The 12,787-nt window shown below is 35.4% G+C and overlaps 1 protein-coding gene and 1 long non-coding RNA gene across 8 annotated transcripts in view; one reads left to right on the top strand and one right to left on the bottom strand.

Moving 5' to 3' along the window:
* Positions 1–12,787, top strand: part of tln1 (talin 1) — a 1,269,505-nt gene that overhangs the window by 158,566 nt on the left and 1,098,152 nt on the right. For 4 of the 7 annotated variants that reach the window (XR_015500341.1, XM_087269398.1, XM_087269399.1 and 1 more), the window contains 2 exon segments: positions 490–675; positions 4,936–5,043. Coding sequence is in view for 3 of the 7 variants with exons in the window: in XM_087269398.1 (XP_087125524.1) it covers positions 490–675; positions 4,936–5,043 (294 nt within the window). In the remaining 4 variants the exon portion in view is untranslated. 7 annotated transcript variants of the gene reach the window in all.
* Positions 7,368–12,787, bottom strand: part of LOC141376292 (uncharacterized) — a 55,150-nt gene continuing 49,730 nt past the window's right edge. Inside the window, exon 4 of the long non-coding RNA XR_015500797.1 lies at positions 7,368–8,961. This is a non-coding gene — a long non-coding RNA (uncharacterized LOC141376292). The remainder of the gene's footprint in view (positions 8,962–12,787) is intronic.

Below are 12,787 nucleotides of genomic sequence, written 5' to 3' on the forward strand. Positions count from 1 at the left end.
CAATTTAGCCTACCCAATTCATCTGTACCACATGTCTTTGGACTGTGGGGGAAACCGGAGCACCCGGAGGAAACCCACGCAAAGGCAGGGAGAACATGCAAACTCCACACAGAAACGCCAACTGAGCCAAGGTTCAAACCAGCGACCTTCTTGCTGTGAGGCAACAGCACTACCTACTGCGCCACTGCCTCGCCCACACAATTTTCAAACTTTTTCAAATATTACAAAGTAATTTTTAAGACAGCAAGGACATTTTTCACAGTATTTCCTATTATATTTTTTCTACTAATTAAGTTAGATTTTCTCCAGAAGTCTAACTTTCTAAATAATTTTAAATTTGTGATAAGGTCAATAATATCAGCGCCTTTTATACATTTGCTTTAGACGGAAAAAACTTAATTCAGAAATTGAAACAAAATAAACCTTAACTTACTTAAGTCTTTGAGATCATCTTATGATTTAAACTCAATCTGTGTGTCTTTTCCTCAGGTTTTCAGCAGTGCAGATCCTCCTCCAAAGACGGCCACTCCAGAGGAGTTCATCCGCATGACCAAAGGCATCACATTGGCCACGGCTAAAGCAGTGGCTGCTGGGAACTCCTGCCGTCAGGAGGATGTGATCGCCACTGCTAACCTAAGCAGACGAGCTGTCGCAGACATGCTGCGCTCCTGCAAGGTGAGGCCACTTTCACAGTGTCAACATCACGTCTGACAATGACTCCATATGAACAGATGAACAGTCAGGACCGCTTCAAAATGATATATATGTTTGGCCCCTTAAGAGTTTATACACTAATGAGCAATGGTCTCAAACTCAATTCCTGGACAGCTCTGCACAGTTTAGCTCCAACTCAAACCTGCTTAATAGTTTCTAGTAGTCTTGAACAACTTGATTGGTTTGATCAGGTGTGATTAAGTGAAGTTTTTAAACTAATTTCGAGAGGAGCACGTTATATAATTGACCGCAGCTGGCCGCCTATCTACACTCATTAGTTAGCCAATCAGATCTATCCCAACTTACTATAAATAGCCTAGCTAGAAATTACTCCCTTACCTTCGTTTTCCGAAGAAACCCCCCATCCACCGCCTTTCTCCTCCTTTCCTCCTTTAAAAAAAAAAAAAAAAGAAAAAAAGGGGAGCTCTCGAGAACCCCCTGATCTCGTACTCCCCTTACATGCTCTATGGACCTGGCGGGAGCCCTGGGCTCAACTATCTCCGAGCTCAGGGTTCTCTCCCGGGACAGCATGCCAAACCTGCTTACAGTTGTCAAGCAATATCCAAGTGTGAACTCTTGAATTAGGGTTTGAAGCGGAGTCGGATACTTCCTTACTATATAGTACGCTAAAAATAGTATTTGAGCCGAGAAGTATGCTCCAATTCATAGAATTTAAAAACAACAGTATCCGAGAAGTACCTGGATGACCTCCTACTTCCAGCGAGTATCTAAAGTGAGCATCCAATGGATGCTACGCCATCCCATGATGCACCGCGAGAGAATTCATGAATGGGAGTGAAGCGATGCAACTGACGTGGGTAGGTCACGTGTTGATGACAAAGGCCTTGTTTACACTGCCATTAAAATGTGACCCAATTCCGATTTTTTGCTCATATGTGACAGATCGGATTTGTTCTATGACCGTGTAAACACGAAAAAAATGCATGCATTCTGAAATTCAGAGATCGGTTTCAGGCCTCCTTCATATGTGGAATACGGGGATATGTGACAATGCGACTGTCATGTAAACAGGCAGATCGGATTTATTGAGGCATTTCGTTCTGTACGTCATTAAACTTGTGACAATGTGGTGCTTCTCCGCGGTTTAATGATGTAGAAGGAAGCGCTTGTGTGGAAATTCCGACGCGGTAAACAACAACAACAAAGGAAACATGGAGGAAAGTGGTCAGTCGCCACAATTTGCTCCCACCAGACCTGAGATCTCTCTCGTACCCACACATTCCTTTGAATGGTGGAGGACATCATACAGCATATAAGCGCAAGCTGCGATGACGGCCCTGTTCCACCTCCTCCGCCTCAAAATCATTTTAAAGTTGGGCGAACTTTGTGTTGTAACCTTTGCTTTCTGTCACTATTAATACACGCACTGCGGGCTACACATAGAACAACTTCATTCTCTCCAACACCAGTGTGCACACAGGCAAAGGCTACATCTTCAACTACACTCACACATCAGGGCCATACCATTACATAAACTGCGTGGGGGTAAATCTGGACTGAACCATTCACTGCTTATACTACGCTTCGCATATTTCGCAGAGCTAAAAACAGGACAATTTTTTCTATCGTGGCTAGTGTGGCACATATGCTAGAACACGCGTTTATCGTTAATGCATGCATCGTAAATTGTATGGCAAGTGTAAACACATGAATTGGATATGGGTTACAATAAAAAATAAATAAAATAAAAAAAACTGTAAACGGACAGGCGAAATAAATCTGATATAGGTAACAAATCGGAATTGGGCATCAAGACCTGACAGTGTAAACAGGGCTCCATTCATACTACTGACATTCATACTGCATAGAACAAAGTTTTCTAATAGTCAGGTAGTACATTTAAATTCAAATGCAGTACCTACTGAGTAATAGGCGATTTCAGAAACAGCCTGGGACCTACAGTATGCACTAGTGCGCAGGTGTCAAACTCAGTTCCTGGAGGGCCGCAGCTCTGCACAGTTTAGTTCAAACCCTAATCAAACACACCTGGTCAAACTAATTTAAACTAATAACCATCCTAATCCTACCCAATAGCTAAACCCAAATACTTCCTTACTGACTGTTAATAAGCAGCTGATTTGTAGTTTGAGTTAAAAGTCTTAGTTAGTGGTGTGAATAGTACATCAAAGTAAAATGTGAGCAATATTTATATACTATATTAGTACAGTATAACTTTTTTATTTTAAAACATAATTACAGTGCATCTGGAAAGCATTGATAGCATTTAACTTTTTCCACGTGTTACAGTCTTATTCCAAAATGGATTAAATTCATTTATTTCCTCAACATTCTACACACAATACTCCATTATTAGGCCCACACGGAATCTGCGTGCACAGAATTCCTCATATTTTCCACAGAATTTCGCAGATTTCTGCAGATTTTTAACCCATTATTAATTCTGTTTATTTACTTGAGTAAATGTGTAAATCTGAATTTATTCACTTTTTATTCAGTATTTTGTTACTTTTTGTTTAATATATTAAGGTTTTAGTTATGATACTCTGCTGGATACTCCCAAAATAATTCCGCAGAAATCTGCAGATTTTTACCAAAATTCAGAAATAGCAAAAAACGTCCGCAGATTCCGTCTGGCCCTGCCCATCATGACAATGTGAAAAGAGATTTTTTGAAATTGTTGCAAATTTATTAAAAGTAAAAAACCTGAAAAATCACATGTACAGAAGTATTCACAGCCTTTGCTTAATTTGCAACTACAGCCTCGAGTCTTTTTAAATATGATGCCACAAGCTTGGCACACCCGTCTTTTTTTTTCCTCTTTGCAGTGCCTCTCAAGCTCTATCAGGTTTTTTTATTTTTAATAAATTTGCAACAATTTAAAAAAATCTTTTTTGCACATTTTAATTATGGGGTATTGCATGTAGAATGTTGAGGAAATAAATTGATTTAATGCATTTTGAAATAAGGCTATAACATAAAAAAATAGAAAAAGCGAAGCACTATCAATACTTTCCACATGCACTGTACATCACTGTCTGTATTTATTTACTCATGGGCTGCGTCCGAAGCCGCATACTTCCATACTATATAGTACGCTAAAATCAGTATGCGAGCCGAGTAGTATGTCCGAATTCATAGAAGTCGAAAATCAGTATGCGAGAAGTACCCGGATGACTTACTACTTCCAGCGAGATTCTGGAGTGCGCATCCCATGCATGCTGCGCTATCCCATGATGCCCCGCGAGCGAATTCATGAATGGGAGTGAAGCGACGCAAATGACGCAGGTAGGTCACGTGACCATGAGAAAATGGCGGATGTAGTACGTCCGAATTCCATTCATACTTTTCACGTTCATACAGTATAGAACGTACTTTTCTAACGGCCGAGTAGTACGTTTACATTCAAATGCAGTACCTACTGAGTAGTAGCCGGTTTCGGACGCAGCCATTGTCTTTCCATCGTTCCTGATAAAGTCAGCTGCCATCCGCTATATAGAGATTAGTGAATGAGTGAACAGTTAAGCAGTTTCTGACACGGCTATAGTTATAATACTGACTTAGCGCACTTGCTGACTTATCATTTCATTTGACATATAAAGTTCATTTCTTTATTTATTTATGTACTTTTCAAGGGATTAATTGTGCAAATGTCAACATTCTACTTAATCGTTAGTTGAGGTAATGTCCAAATTGTGTTGCGTTGGAATATACAGTGCTCAGCATAATTAAGTACACCCCATATTGAAAATGAATATTTTTATCCATTTCTCAGTGAATATAGGCAATGTATTTTGGTGCATTTAAGCAAAACGGATTTATTTATTAAAATAATATTTTAGACACAAAAAATATTTAGGAATAGAAAGGTAATACGATTAAATTCAAGCAAAATATTGAAAAAACCTACAAAATTTTAACTAAATTTTTCCATTTTTTTGCTTCTTGATTTTTCCCAATTTTTTAAAATTTGTATTTAATATTTTCCTATAACATATACATTTTGTGTGTACTAGTTTCCATAAGTTATTTTGTTAGATAAGCTCCAGACTTGGCTTTAGTACTGACTAATCTAATGTATATGCACAAATAAAATATTGTAAAGCTTCCTAATAAAATATGAATTTAAAAGATAGATTAGTGAGGGGTGTACTTATATGCTGAGCACTGTTTAAAGAAAAATAAACCACAATCATTTCAGTGTTGTTGAACAATGTTAAATTTTTCTTTTTGTCTTTTCAGCAAGCCGCATACCACCCAGAGGTGAAGCGGGAGGTCCAGACTCGAGCGCTCCGCTTTGGCTCTGAGTGCTCCACAAGTTACCTGGGCCTGCTGGAGCACGTGTTAGTGGTGAGTCTGAAGTGTTTACAAGACCACCCTCATACATCCCATAAACACACACACACACTACTCTAGAGCTCCTTTAGTTAGGGGGGTCATTAGGGTTAAAGCTGTGTGAGGCAGCCTGTGTTTCTGTTATTTTAGTTGCACTCTGAAATGCCACATATTTTACAAACTCACAGTGTGTGTCTGTCACTCGGTGTGGCAGTGCTTAATGTCTTGTTTCCACTGAGTGATGGTATGGGACAGTATATTTCGGTAGGGGTTGTTGGCTGAAAGATTAATAAACATTAAAGGTCATTTGTGATTTAGCAAAAGCTGCAATTGACAAGCAAGTAAAGTGCGACGGTGTGATATGTTCTCCAAAAAGCCAGAGGGTGCTCTTTTGTGAGCCAATGTGACCCAAAGAAACCCAGGAAATGTGAGTCTAAGGGTCATCCTTATTCATTTGTTAAGTGTGACGTCACACGAAGCGGCTTCTTATGGTGGCCGGGAAGTGCAAACAACATTACAAACAGGGTCGGATTTACATCAGGGCTGAAGCTCCAGGGCCCACTAAGGAAAGGGGCCCTTGATTGGCTGAAGAATTTATTTGTGCTATGATGGCGGAAACGCCTCTGCGTTATGCTTTCTCCCGTCGATAATGTGAAGTATACTTTCGGTTCGCTGCTGTTCAAAAACAGTGATGCCCGTGCTAAACTGGGGTTCGGAGTGACTGTAGCCCAATCAGAATAGTGAATAGCCTTGTTTTAGTCACTCATAAGGGTGATCAGATGTCCCAATTTTCCCAGGACAGTCCCATATTTTGGCATTACCACAAAAACCGTCCAGTCAAAGGTAGGCTTGCCAAGCTCATCATAGAACAAAAAATAAAATTCAAACAATTTTTATCGTGAACTTGTACATGCAACAGAAGCTGGGATAGAGTCATGCTGAATGGACACATAACTGAAGCGCAGTCTCGGCCACACAACGGTTACAGCTGGACTCGCAAAAAATCCAGCGGCCCGCACAGCCCTTACATCACACAATAAAAGCGAGAAATTGTGTGAACAAACCAAATAGCCTACACAAGCAGTTATCAAAATGTCCATCACTGCGGAGTATGTATCTCAAGTAAGTACACTGCGTCTAACTGAACTAGTTAGAAAGTAAACTTTTTTTAATGAATGTTTACTTTGCCCCTTTTATGAAAGTGACAGAAATAATTTGGAGCAATGAAATACTGGCGCTGGCTTTCATTAGACAATATATCTAAAAAAATAAATAAAAATAAATAAAATAAGGATGCTGGCCTTCTGTAACTCAGAAGACCACAATATTTTGGATATTAGAAGCATTGATTTTAAAGATATCCCATCATTAGGGATTTATGTTCAACTAAAAGTCTAATTAAACTTTTTAAAGGAAAACCTCTGTTTAAAGTTTTTATTCTAAAGCACTTATTTCTGAAGTATTGCAAATGTTTTTGTTTTGCATATTTTGCAGATTGTTTGGACTTTAAAGTTCCCATTATGTCATTACTTAATTTTGTATAGCCTACTTGCAGGCCTATTATAATAAAATACAAAAATATGTATAATAATCCGATATAAATCAATTGGTGGAAAATTAGATCATATTAATTAGTAAATTATTAATAATACTAATAAAAATAATAATAACAACCTCTCTCTCTCTCTCTCTCTCTCTCTCTCTCTCTCTCTCTCTCTCTCTATATATATATATATATATATATATATATAGGGGAAGTCAGAATTATTAGCCCCCTTCGAATTTTTAAAACAGAAAGTCCTATTTATTTTATTTTGGCTAGAATAAAAGTAGTTTCAAATTTTTTAAACACCATTTTAGGGACAAAATTATTAGCCCTTTTAAGTTATATTTTTTCTCGATAATCTACAGAACAAACCATCGTTATACAATAACTTGCCTAATTACCCTAACCTGCCTAGTTAACCTAAATAACCTAGTTAAGCCTTTAAATGTCACTTTAAACTGCATATATAAGTGTGTTGAAAAATATCTAGTCAAATATTATTCACTGTCATCATGACAAAGATAAAATAAATCCGTTATTAGAAATGAGTTATTAAAACTATCATGTTTAGAAATGTGCTGAGGAAATCTTCTCTCCGTTTAACAGAAATTAGGAAAAAAATTAAATAGAGGTCTGAAAATTCAGGGGGGCTAATAATTCTGACTTCAACTGTATATGATTATACTTTAATAAAAAAGAAATCTATTAAAATAATTAAATAAAAGGGGGCCCTTGGATTTCCTTTTGCCCCAGGGCCCAATGTGCCCTGATTACAAATTGTGAAGACAAATGAACATTTTGGAAAACATTTTAACCTGTCATAAGACACAATTACATAGGAAAAACAATTTTACCAGTTCCTAAACAAATTTACAATGACAGATTCTTTACGGAAAGGGAATGTATCACACACGTGGAATGTTCCACACTCATCACATCAGATGAGAGCTTTACTATCTTCATCCCCTCGCCACTAATACCGCTGGCGGAGGAGAAAATGACAACAGCCAATAAGAATTTGAGGTTTACAGTCATTCATCGTTTTGTTAGCTCAGAAAATATTAATTATTATTTTATTGCAGTGTGATAATTTCATTGAAAATTGTCAAATTGCTGGTAAATTTTTTTTAAAGTTATATTGTCATCGCAATGCTCAACAATATTATTGTATATTTTCCATTATCCTATGTTCTGCAGCGAGTCTACCTCCTCCACACTTTAGGTACCGTACTGTTGTTGTAGGCACCCTTATGAAAGTGTCCCAAAAAAGTGGTATGGTAGCTTCTGACATTGGAAAGGGCAATAAATGCAATAAATGTACGCTTCTCAGTGGAAATGAGCCAAAAAATATTGGTACAACAATTTATTAAAGGCTAGATAGCAGATGGCTCAATGATTTTTGTGTAGTTGAATGTAGATTTGTTTAGAATTAGTTGCAGCAGGGTAAAGTTTGTTGTTTCCTTCATTGACTTTCTGTTTTCTCTGATATGTGTGTGTGTGTGTTCACTGTGATAGCCGGTGAGTTAAAGGTGACTGTGCATGTGTGTGTGTGTGTATTGAATTGCACAATGTCTTAACATGGAACAAAAGTTATATAATATAGTGTCTGCAGTGCTGCTGCTCAACTGGTGCCTTGCAGATCTCCATTTCAGTTTTTGGGTCAGGCTATATTTAAGGTTCTGTTCTCACCATTACTAAACCATTAACTCTGACTTTTGCACCAATGCACGCCTAATTAGTGGCTTATTAATAGTGATTAGTAATATAGGTTAAGGCAAATTCAGGTATTGGGTAGGATTATGAATGTAGAAAATGATCATGCAGAATATACAGTGCTAAACAGCCAATATCTTGATAATAAGCACTTGTAACAAGCCACTGGTTAATAGCGAGACTTGTTCAAAATGTCTTTTTTCTATCGTTTTTTTTTAGAATCTTTTTTTTTTTTTGTTTCATGAAAATGTAACATTAAATATTATTAGACTCTAATGACAAAAATTAGACAATATTTTGCGCATTTTGTGTAATTCTGTCATGCATTTGGAAAATCTGACATGAATAATTAGAAATGTATCCTTTTCTTGTGCAGCATTGTATTGTTCAGTGGCTAAAAGCAGCAGAGAACCGCTGTTAAAATCTAATAGTAGTACCTGGTGATGTAGTTGGGTATTGTGTGAGTCTTGAAGGTGACATTTGTGTGTTCTGAACCTTTTGAACTAAAAAAAACACTAATTGCATCTCCATTAGTCAGGGTGCTTTTGTCACATTTCGGATTTACTGAATGGAATGACTTTGATTGGTTTGCTAAAGGATTTGCCAGAGTAACTCACACTTCACATTTTCATTTGTTGTCAACTTCACATCTGTTGTCTTCAAGTTTCAGCTTCCTGCCAATTATGACACAAATATTAGTTTAGAAACATTAAGATGGCAGCAGATATTCCTTTAAACTAATAATTATATGATAAACCATAAAACAACGGTGACTGCACTGTTGTACAAATGAGTAGAGTTGCTTAAGTGGAATTATTCACTTTTTAAATAAAGTTAAATTGCTGATAAAATGTTTTGTTTTTTCGCAGGGTGTCCGCAGGGTCTTAAAAAGTATTAAAAGTTGATAAATCAGTTTAGAGAAATTTAAAGCCATTAAAAAGTCTTAAATGCTGTTACAGGGTATTCAATTTTGCATCATTTTTAATTATACTGTACAGTTATAGTTGTATGCTAAAGTTTGAAATTTTAGGGTGACACTGCTTTGTAAGCATTATTTTTGCTGTTCTATTGGTGAAACCTTCTGGATTAATTATTATTTTTGTAAAGTATATGAATAATGGTTTAGTTTCAGATTAGTTTCTTACAATCAGAATTTAGTGAATATATTAAAAATGTTGCTAATGTTAACTGTTCAGACCTAAAGTGGCGATGAGGTACTAAAATGCATTTTTAATTTCCTGTATATATCCTGTTTTAGGCTAGTTATATCATTATTGCAATGCTCAACAATAATATTGTATATTTTAAGTATCCTGCAGCTTTACTGTAAACCAATAGTGTTCAGCAGATTAGAGTCTAGCACCTCACACTTTAGATATCATACTGTTGTTATAGGTACCCTTATGAAAAAGTCTCAAAAAGTGGTATGGTACGGTTCACTATTTTGTTTACTATTATTCAATAAACATAAATGCAAAAAAATAAAAATAAATAAATAAATATTTCATATACACTTAAAGAATTATTAGCCCTCCTGAATTATTCACCCCCCTGTTTTTTTCCCAATCTCTGTTTAGATTTGTCATCACATTTCTAAACATAATAGTTTTAATAATTCATTTCTAATAACTGATTTATTTTTACTTTGCCAGGATGACAGTAAATAATATTTGACGATATATTTTTTCAAGACACTTCTATACAGCTTAAAGTGACATTTAAAGGCTTAACTAGGTTAATTAAGTTAACTAGACAAGTACTTCTATAATGGTGGTTTGTATTGTAGACTAACAAAAAAAATTTAGCGTAAAGGGACTAATAATTTTGTCCTTAAGATGCTGTTTAAAAAATAATAACTGCTTTTATTCTATCCGAAATAAAAAAAATAAAACTTTCTCCAGAAGAAAAATTTTATCAGGCATACTGTGAAAATGTCTTTGCTTTGTTAAACATAATTTGGGAAATATTTTAAAAAGAAAAAAAGTTAAAGGGGGGCTAATAATTCTAACTTTATTTGTGCGCGCGCATATCTCTTGAAACAAATTATGGTATTAACAATCCTTTATTTCTTCATTGTTAAACCTGGAAATATCAAGGCTTTTGAATACGGTCTTAAAATCTCTAAAGTTCCTTACTAACTATACATTTATTTCTATTTTATTCTGTCAAGTGGTTTATGTCAGTTTTTTTTAGCTTAATAAATGCTTTAAAGTACAAAACAAAATGATAAAGGTATTTTTTATCATGCATCAGAATGTACCCATTACATCATGCATACATTTTATACTTTATATACTGTACCAAAAATAGAGGTATATTTACAATACAAATATTTAATGAGTTATTTGATGTTAAAAGCTGGTGCAGCCTTATGCTAAGTAATTGTCATTATAAAATCGTTATATTTTGCCAAGTTCCATTATTCAAACCACTAGATTTGACCCATTTTTATGTTCACTTATTTTGTTGTACATTAATAATAAGTACAGGTCATATTTTGGCATATTATTTTCTCAAGCATTATTTGGAACAGTTGACACTTACTTGCATTTATAATACTTTGTTTGTAGAATTCTAAATTTGTTTTTGTAAATTATATTTAATGGGACACCAAAATGGGACGTTTCATCTGTGACCAATATAGCTATTTGTAAACACTTGAGTGGAGTAAATCCAGTGAGAAACTTTAGCCTGTCTGCACTGTGCATATTAATACCATATTAATCATTATTTTCAAATATAGTCGTCTGACATTTAAAGGGGAAATACGCCACACTCTCGAAAACTAATGACTATAATTCCATTAGTTAAAATGTGTAGGAACCCCAAAGAGAGAGACAACTGTCCTATGGTTTGGTTTGTAAAGACAGATAACATATGTTTGTGTGTGTGTGTGCTTCTGGTATTGTCTGTGTCATTCCCAGCATTCCTGCTCATGGCCAAGTCTTTTCTTAGCTGTCTGTTCCAAATGAACTGCTCTGCTAATGCCACACACCTGTTCCTCTGTCACCAGCACCACCCTGGAGGACACGTCGAGGACAAACACACACACGCATGTGTTCGTTTTAGTGGTTTATGAAGACTAGGCATAATGTATTTCATATGCAAAAAAAAAAAATTAGCTTAATGCAGTATATGGCCTTACTTTAATCCTACCGCTAAACCCAAACCTGTGGCAAATTTTGAAGACCCTGTTCTGAATTACAAGGACAACAACCAAGTCCTCATAAACCACCTCAATGTTTTAATATGTAGGTCATATTCCGTTTCAGTTTCCTTTATTTTTGTCATTCAAAATATCACAATAAATTGTAATGCAGAACCAAATTACGTTACATCGACACAAAAAGAACATGAAAAACACCAAACATAATAAATAAGCTTTATAATTTCATAAATATATTAACAATTTAGTGATATATAAAATAATACACAATAAAAAAAAATCGTAGAAGGGAATAAAGGAATACTTAAATAACTATTGCACAGTTTGCTATAATAGTTATAATCCCAACAATTTGTGCTAGTTGAACTATTTATAGATTTATAATTACATACTAGCTGTCAATAGTATTTAAAATATGGTCTTATTCACAAATCTTTTAATGACAGGTCATAAAACTGCACTAATTTGCCTCTCAGGCTTTGAGTGTGAGCAGACTATCCAGGGTGGGTTGGATGCCTTAAGATGCTATTTGCCCTAGACAAACATCGTTAGTGATACTCATCATATTCATGTCATTACACAAATTTGTGTCCTCGTATACCAAGAGCTGAAAATAAGCACTAATAACAACAGCCAATAAGAATCACTTTCCTCTAAATCATGCATGCTGATTTAAAGTCTAAAGCATGACGTTTGCTGTTTGTTCAGACTACTTATTTGAAAAGAGCTAAAACAACACAATTCTTGAGTTTTTTTGTGTGACAACTCAATAATTTTATGTTTGATCCACTTAAATTTGTACAAATCAATAAGTTAACTTAATTCCGTCATGTTTTTCCCAACACAAATTGATTGTGTGGAAGGCAGCATTTTTACTGTGTAGCTCAGATAAAATGTCTGCTAACTGTTCATATTAGTATAATCATTACATAAATAAAAATAGATTTTTTAAATTGCTGATAAGTTAGTGAGTGCAATACTCAACAACATTATAACATGCATATAGTGTATCCATTGCATCTAGAAAGTATTGATAGCGCTTCACTTTTTTCAAATTTGTTTATGTTACAGCTTTATTTCAAAATGGATTAAATTCATTTATTTCATCAACATTCTACACACAATACCCCATAATGACAATGTGAAAAAAGATTTGTTGCAAATTTATTACAAATAAGGACAACCTTCTGTGCAGCAATCCACCAATCAGGCCTGTAAGGTAGAGTGTCCAGACAGAAGCCACTCTATGCCTGGAATTTGCCAAAAGGCATCTGAAGGACCCTCAGACCATAAGAAACAAAATTCTCTGGTCTGATTAGACTAAAGTTGAACTC

This window comes from Danio rerio, chromosome 10 (genome assembly GCF_052040795.2).
Source record: "Danio rerio strain M-AB ecotype USA chromosome 10, GRCz13ab, whole genome shotgun sequence".
Taxonomy (NCBI): Eukaryota; Metazoa; Chordata; class Actinopteri; order Cypriniformes; family Danionidae; genus Danio; species Danio rerio.